This window comes from Triticum aestivum, chromosome 1B, assembly GCF_018294505.1.
Source record: "Triticum aestivum cultivar Chinese Spring chromosome 1B, IWGSC CS RefSeq v2.1, whole genome shotgun sequence".
Taxonomy (NCBI): domain Eukaryota; kingdom Viridiplantae; phylum Streptophyta; class Magnoliopsida; order Poales; family Poaceae; genus Triticum; species Triticum aestivum.
The window spans coordinates 151,769,147-151,777,294 of NC_057795.1; the positions used below are offsets into that span (position 1 = coordinate 151,769,147).

Below are 8,148 nucleotides of genomic sequence, written 5' to 3' on the forward strand. Positions count from 1 at the left end.
GAATAGTTAGTTATTTTCTCTACGAGCAAGTACTACGGCTATTTTCTCATACTCAAAAACTGCACAGTCGGTATAGTGGAGATATTAAGCATGATTGTCGCCCTAACAAGTAACACTACCTGAGATTGAGACCGAAACCAGTATGATACAACTTGTTAATTACTACTCCCTTTGTTTAAACTGCCAAAACGTCTTGCATTTGTGAAAAGAGGGGGAGTACCTCCCTTCCAAAATAAAACAAGTTCTGGGTTGGTACTCCCTCCCAAAATAAAACAAGTTCTGGGTTGGTACTCCCTCCCAAAATAAAACAAGTTCTGGGTTTGTTCCAAGTCAATCTTGAAATGGAAACAGTGCTTATTTCCTCATCATGCGGTAAAGAACATTAAAAAGATGGGCAGCAACAACGGCAATTGATAGAATGGTAGAAGGATCATATAGATCTACCAACATTATTGAACTATAGTTCCAGATGAATATAACAACACTCTCCAGCCAAAATTATGATACGAACAATCTGCGGGGCAGAAAGGAAAAATGAAACTGATACAGATTACCGGTTCAAGAAATTAGGAAAATTGCTAACACAACACATGGATGAGATAAGTAAATAGATGCTCTTCTTGACAAGCTAATAAGCAAACGATGGTTCACCGGGCCGGAAGCTCCGGTAGATGGAGGCTATCACTGGGACAAGACCCAGCAGCGCGATCTGGACCTGCTCCGATGTGCTTGTCCTGACGGTGATCTGTCCGCTCAGCTTGTTGTTGAGCCCAAGGCGAACAGCCATCTTTGAACCCCTTCCAATCGAGAACTGGGACTGCAGATTAGCCCCCAGGGCAAGGTCACGGCGCCACTTCATGAGGGACAGGCCCAAGGTTGACAAGGACTGACCAATTGGATAATCTTTGTCTTTTAAGCGCGCTTCCAGGTTGGCTCCATAGGCGGTATCCCCTTGAGCTCGCATTGCGCCTGTGCTTGCCACTAACGCCAGCCTCTTGCCAACAGAGAGCTGGTCCTCGACCTTCAGCCCAGTTGCCACAATGTCACCCAAGAAAGTCACAGAGAATCCTCCAGTGGTCTTGTTCTTCTTGATACTCTTGAATTTGGTCTCACCACGGAGAATATAAGCAAGCTGCCGCCCAACAGTCTGGATGTCAAAACCAGCAAGGGAAGACGCATCCTCCCCATGCTTTGCTGAGATGGAAGAATCCAAATGGATGCTGAATTCCTTCTTGTCCTTGGTAACCTGAACTGCCACAGTACCTGGGAATTTGTTAAGGAGAGCGAGCGACTCTTCAACGCTTACTCCATCATAGCCACAGTCATGATCCCACCCATGTGCATCTAGAACAGGCCTTGCAAGGACAGTAGAGGTTGGTTCCAGAAAGCGGTAACGGTATGTCGGATTGTCACAATCAAATGAAGGAGGCAGCACCATGTCAGGCAAGGGAACTGAAACATTTTCTGGAGGAGGATCCTGATCGTTTTCGCCTGCGATACTAGCATACCCATAAGCATCCATATCAGACTTGCCTCTCTTCTTCATCTCCTTTAACCTGCGGAGCTCATCCTTCCACTGTTTCTTCTGCAGAAGCTTGACCCTGTAATCATACTCGTCAAAATAAGCATTCTTCTGCTCTTTTGTGAGCCTTGCAAGCTGCGCTTTGGTCAAAGGCTTGAAGGGAGGAAGCTGATCATATTCCTCTTCATCTTCATCTTGTTCTATATCAGAATACTCATCCAAATCAATATCAGAATCTCCTTCATTACCACCCTGATCAGGTGAAAGTTTCGGGTGAGCTCTTGACTGCAACAGGGAGGATAGCAGGAAAGGAAGTGGCGGGGAGCGGAAACGGAACCCAAAAAGCTTCCCAGGAGAAGGATCCTGAAGCTTCAAAAGTGAGTTGGCTTCTGATAATATCTTCGATGAGTAGCACAAGAGCAGCATTTGATGCCTCCAACTTTGGCCATTTGGAAGCACTTTCTGACCCTCACGGTTCTTCCGGCAAGAAGGATGGTTCTCAACAAGGGCTACTGGGTTCATCAGACGCATATCCCCTGCAGCCTGCCTGATGGATTGCTGGATAATGTGGGATCGCTGTGCCATCAATACCTCGTATGTCATAGGGGCACCGTTGAGGCCTTCAGGAGGAGCAGAAGCAGCATGGGTGAGAGCAACAATGGCGTTGAACCATATGGAAGAACCCAGAACAGAAGTAATGGTTTTTAGAAGAGGCAAGTCATTAAGATCACGGCTCAGACTATCGAGACGGTCCACATATAGAACGATATCTGGGGGACATCTCTTGGTATATTTCTTGACAGATGCGAGAATTTTCCTGTTGGCTCCTTGGTCCATCACATTGGCCCGAAGGCCTGGTGTATCAATGATCCGTATCTTCACACCATCCACATTACCAACAATTTCACGCACGCTGGTGGTGGCTGCACCAAAAGCATCAGTTTTGGACTTCACTTCGCCAAATATAGAATTTATAGTTGCACTTTTGCCAACTCCAATCTTTCCCAAGACGAGTATGTTGCAGGAGAAGCTCAAATCCTCTTTTCCCTCCGCTTCAAGCAGCAAGGCTTTCTTTCGTGCGTTCTCAAGGCTGAAAGCTCTGTTTGTCTGCCTTCCATGTCGGATACCCTCAGCAAGGCTCAGACGGTACAGCACTTGTGCTGCTACTGTTTCTTCAGGGGTCGCCCCCAATTTATAGACAAGGCGCAGAAACTTTACACGAATCAACTCAACCTTGTCATGCAATTTCTTCTCTTCCTCTGTCATCTCGTCATTAGGCTCAGCAGTCACTGCCAGCTCAGAGGGGCTGAAGAGGTTTGACCGGGCAGGTTGGCGGGGGGCAGTTGGCCGCAAAGATGGGGCTGACGAGCCCAGACCAGCAGGTCTATCCATGGAAAAGATTCTGGAACCATCTTGCGAAGAAACTGTGATGTTCCCATCAGGGGATGCACCGGTAGCCGCTTTTAGTAGGGCAGCCAAAGCAGCAGAATCGAACCCCTTCTCATCATCATCCTCATTATCGTCGTCATCATCCTCGTCCTCAGAATCATCAAGAACAATTTGTCCATCCATGCTATTAGTGTACTCCCTTGAGCTGCTCAAGCCAGACACAGGACTACCACTTGAGGATCCTTCACCAAGCTCCTTCATTATCTGCTTTGCAGCTTCAGAGTTCTCTATGATCGCAACTCGAGCAGGACTCCTGTCAAAGCTCACCTCATCATCGTCCTCATCACCCTCATTACCACTCCCGTCTTCCTCATCAGCTGCAGCTAAAACTATCTCATCATCAACAGCCTCTACTTCACGGTCAGCAACATCTTGAGCACCTTCATTCTCCTCACCACCTGTGTCTTCGTCATCAGCTGCAGCTAGAGTTTTCTGATCATTAGCAGCTGCAGCTAGAGTTTTCTGATCATCAGCAGCTGCAGCCACAACTATCTCATCATCACCAGCCTCTTTTTTGTGGCTAACCACCTCTGCAGCAGGTTCATTCTCATCGACATCATCATTGTTTTCCTTGACTGGTTCTGGAGCCAACTCCCGAGACAAGATAACATCATCACCACCAGCAACAACACTCTCAACCTCCGTAGGCTTCTCAACACCAACATTTTCCACAGTTCCACTAGCAACCACCTGGTCCTCTGCATTTTGTGCCTTCTCATTGCTTTCGGTAAGCGGAACATCTACGCTTGAAGGAGCAAGCTTCACCAAACTCTCCGAGCTAATGTCATCGATAACCTGGTATGGATCATTTGAATTCTTTATATCCCCAGTCCACATTAATGAACACTACTAGCAAAAGAATTAGGTAGAACATGACCACTTACCTCGGGACTTGCGTCGCTTTCTGGCTCAGGCATTGCCTCCTCATCTTTCTCATTAGCCTGGTAATCCAAGCTACCATTGTCAATAACCTGGTTTGGATCATTTATTTGTTTTAAACTCCAGTAGTGCCAACATTACTAGGTAGTAGCAACGAAATCACATTGAGCATGTCCACTTACCACCGGGCTTGCATCATTCACCTGATCAGGCTTTGCAGCCTCGTCTTCCACATTAGCATGGTTCTCCACTGGGCTTGCATCATTCACCAGATCAAGCTTTGCAGCCTCGTCTTCCACATTAGCATGGTTCTCCACGGTGCCGTTATCAACAACCTGCTTCATTACATTTGAATTGTTCACATCCTCTACTGGTGTCAAGACAACTAGTAACAGAACTTGAAAACGAATATGTCCACTTACCACTGGAGTTGCATCGCTCTCCGCCTCGGGCTTTGCCGCCTCCTCTTCAACATCAGCACGGTTACCGTCATCAGTAACCTGGATTGGGTCATTTGAATTGTTCATAAGATATCATACCAATATCAATTCTATCAACAAAAAGTATCTGATTGAAGAGGCCCACTTACCACTGGACTTGCATCGCTTTCAGGTTCCTGCTTTGCAGCCTTGTCTTCCACATCAGCCTCATTCTCCAATGATGCTTCTGGAGCTTCTTCACCTCCCACCGCCACCAACTCAGCAGGCGCTTCAGCCTCACCGCCCAAATTGCCATTGGCTTCAGCTGTAGGAGCCACCTTATCCTCCGGCTCCGCCGCCTCCATGGTCGTGGTGGGCACCGTAACCGCCTTCTCGCTGTCAAACTCACCATCATCTTCGCCTCCAGCGGCCACCTCTGCACGCTTCTCACCCTCTGGTTTCTCCTCGGACAATTCAGCGTCGAGTGCCACGTTGCCCACTTCCTTGGCCGCCAAAGTGGCACTTTCCTCTGGTTCGTCTGTCAATTCAGGCTTCTTATCACCTACCAGCGCATCAGGGGGTGGCAGGGAAGCATCCCCCTCGCCCAATTCACCATTGTCGGACTCAGACTTCGCTGCAACAAGCGCCTGCACCAACAACGCAGCCTTCACATCTTCCACCGACAATTCCCGGTCACCTTCCTCCTCCTTGGCCGCAGCCGCCTCCTCCTCCTCCTTCTCTTCTCCCGCCCCCTCACTTGCATCTTTCCCATCTCCTACCGCTGCTTCCACCTCCCCGCCGTCCTCCGCCTCCACCACCCCGCCGTTGTTGGCCTCCGAACCAGTAAAGCTCCGGTCTTTCCCCTCAAATCTCACCTCCTCGCCCTCCCCTATTCCACCCACCTCCGCCGCCGCCGCCCCGGCACTCTTGGGCCCCTCCGCCACCGTAGCCTCGTCCGCATCAGCGGCCGGAGGCCGCTCGTCGGCCACGGGCGCGACTCGGGCGTCGGTGGTCGCCATGCTGCCGCCTCTTGCTCCGCCCACAAGCAAAGCAGCAGCAGAAGTCGTCGGATTCCGTCGTGGGAGGAGGAGATGGAGGGGAGGGAAGAGGGGAGGAGAGGATAAGGTGAGGGTTTTAGGTTAGGCTACTCGATTTATGTCGCGAGTATATATAGCTCAATTCGATTTGGGTCTGGTTTGGCGTGTAATTCTGGGACGAGATGGCAGCCAGCCAGGGGCCAGGGGTGAGATGAGAAAGCAAGCAATGGGCAGATTTGGGGGGCTGGTGATAAGGCGCTTTTTCTATTGCCTCCTTACTCCTTTTCTATTTTCTGTTCTGTGTTTGGGGTTTTTCTTCATAGAAAGTGCATCAGATATTTATTAAAAAAACAGGAAACGATAGAAAAGAAGAAGAACAACAAGACGCAAAACGCTCTGTAAAATATAAAATTATATCACAAACTACACGCGTTGACTTCTTATTCTATTTGATTATTCGGCGTCTGCCGAAGCTTGAAAAATTACTAGGGAGGTTTTTTGACATGCTTCCTCTTACCTCCTCTTTTCACACGAGAGGTAAAAGTATAAAATAGATTTGAATTGTTGATTTTATTAAGTAGTGGGTCTAATTAACTCTTACTTTCTTACTTCTCATGTGAAGAGGGGGGAGGGGTAAGAGGGAGCATGTTAAAATTGCTCCTAGACAGTAAGAGGTGGGAATACCTGCAAACACCTACACTATACAACGCTTTGAAGACTGCAATAGCCATTCAACGATAACAACGAGATATAGTAGTCGTGGAAGGAGCACCAGTTGACCAATTTATAACAAAAACAGGACCGAAAATCATACATATATGAATTCTTAGTGGAAACTCAAATTCTTAAAGGAAAACTGACTACAACCTCGCCACCACCTAGATCGGTGGCTCATCGGGCACTTCAAGTCGCCCAGCGGCCCACCGGACCGCAATTCACACCCAGGCGGGGTCGTGCAACACGCCTCCAAGCCTGGATTCCTTTCCTTGGCCTTGAACTTGAGCTCCTCGCCTAGATCTGTGACTTCCACACCCAATAGCTCCCTCGAGGGTTGCTTAGCGCAATTCTCCACATCACCATGTCTCACCTTCAAATCATAGCACCTTGTCGCACCCTCTGCATCTACCACTCTCACATCATGTGCAAGCCCACCATCGTTCACCATGTGTAACACCCCCAGTGTCATGCTACAGTAACCCCCTATGATTAAGCTAATCATTTTTCCAAACAGTGCTTAATCATCCTATTCAATATCCCATTTGAATTTCCAGTCAATTCAAATTCAAGTGAAGTTTGAAATTGCTCAAAAGTTGCTGGAAAAATGTTCATCAATTGTCAAAAAATTCCATAACACTCCTTTGTTAAGGAACACAACATCACTTTTGTGCAAAGATGAGCATTAGCTATTATAACAACACCAATTCAACATTTTAAAATGCTACCATATTTATGAAAAATACCAAATGAATTCTTATGGTCTCCAAAAATATTTGTGGCACTGTCTAATATCACCAGGGAATAAAAGGGGCACTTCCCATATTTTTCCAAGGAAAATGGCATGCCCAATATTTTCTTACCCATCTCTGATTAAAAAAAACAGAAAAGCAAAGCTGTTTAAATAAAAGAGAAAACCCCTGGGCCTAGCCCACCTTATCCGGCCCAGCTCCCCAGCTCGACAGCCCACTTACCCATCCCCTGGGTCGTCCTCCTCCTCCCCTGTTCATCCGTCTGGGGCTCCTCCCACGCGTCCCCGCCGCACCACATCGTCGGCGCTGCCTAGGAGGGGACAAGAACGACGCGACCCCCCCCCCCCCCCCCCCCCCCCCCCCCCGGCCTCGTCAGTTCCCCCTCGCACAAATATCTCCCTCTCCCCTCCCCTCCCCTCCTCAGATCCGCCGAGATGCGCTCGCCCGAGCGGGCTCGTCGTCGTTGTCGCGTCGTGCGCGTGGCCGCCGACCCTTGTGCCCCGTCCGCTCGTATCTCGGGAGGTCCTCGGCGTCGACAACGTCGCCTGCGTCGCGGGGTTGAAGATGGTGTGCCGCCTCGACGTCGTCTTCTTTTTCCCCTCCGTCCGCTTCGGGTCGCCGCCGCCTCCTTCGTCTCCGGCCGCCGCGCGTCTTCCCCGGGCCTTCCCAGCAACGATCGTAAGCCACTGCTCCTCCTCCTCCTCCCCTTTAGGTCGCCTGCACCCCGTAGCTTCTTCGCCGCGTGGCCGTGCTCCGGCCGCCGCCATGGTTGCGAGCATCACGCTCCCGAGCCACTACGACCTCGCCCGTTCGCCCTAGCGCGCTCATGGAGCCCCGCAGTTGCTGCCCCGCTGCTCATCTTGCTCGCCCGCGTCGCGTATCGCCGTCTCCGCGTAGTCCCGAACGTCGGCGCGCCTGCCGTGGTCACTGCGTCCAACTCCGAGCACCACCGCACCCATGGGCACGTCTCCTCGACGCGCGTCGTCGCCCTCTCCCTGCAGCCGCTTCCGGCTGACCAAATGGTGGCCGGAGCCGCGAGTCCGGCGAGCCCCATCGCCTCTGTACGCCACCGCCAGCAGCTGTTGCTGCCGCCGGAGCCCTTCGCCTCACGCCCGATATCCCCCCCTCTCTCGCTCGCCGCTCCTGCCACCTGGGTGTGCTCGCGCCGTCGCCCTGGCGTCGCCTCCGACTGCCGCGGCCGGCCGGCGAGCCGCGCCGCCGACCGCGCACCCGACGCCGAAGCCCCGGCGCACAGACGCGCTTGTGCGTGTTCGGGCGGGCGCCCACGCCACCCTCGCACCCGTTTCACCCTCTCCAGTGGCCCCCCTGTAGTTAAAAAAGTATTTATTTTTAGAAAAAATAATTAATTAATTAGT

At 50.8% G+C, this 8,148-nt stretch overlaps 1 protein-coding gene across 2 annotated transcripts; it reads right to left on the reverse strand.

Moving 5' to 3' along the window:
• Positions 1 to 410: 410 nt before the first annotated feature.
• Positions 411 to 5,445, reverse strand: LOC123112933 (translocase of chloroplast 101, chloroplastic). Of its 2 annotated transcripts, none has more exons than XM_044534051.1 (5): positions 4,440 to 5,445; positions 4,273 to 4,350; positions 4,033 to 4,185; positions 3,856 to 3,912; positions 411 to 3,766 (listed from the first exon to the last, which is right to left on the reverse strand). In XM_044534051.1, exons 1-5 carry the CDS (start codon positions 5,286 to 5,288, stop codon positions 629 to 631), a joined length of 4,275 nt encoding a protein of 1,424 aa, XP_044389986.1. In that variant the 5' UTR covers positions 5,289 to 5,445; the 3' UTR covers positions 411 to 628. The 2 variants fall into 2 exon arrangements, with proteins under 2 accessions (XP_044389986.1, XP_044389980.1); XM_044534045.1 differs by having other exon boundaries at positions 3,856 to 3,942; positions 4,440 to 5,441.
• Positions 5,446 to 8,148: the final 2,703 nt, after the last annotated feature.

Excerpts from the sequence above, each read along its gene's own strand:
- LOC123112933 (XM_044534045.1), bottom strand. The coding sequence starts at position 5,288 with ATGGCGACCACCGACGCCCGAGTCGCGCCCGTGGCCGACGAGCGGCCT. Across the intron at positions 4,186-4,272 it reads AGAGCGATGCAACTCCAGTG|GTTGTTGATAACGGCACCGT; the intron begins GTAAGTGGACAT and ends GTAATGAAGCAG. Across the intron at positions 3,943-4,032 it reads TGAATGATGCAAGCCCGGTG|GTTATTGACAATGGTAGCTT; the intron begins GTAAGTGGACAT and ends GATCCAAACCAG.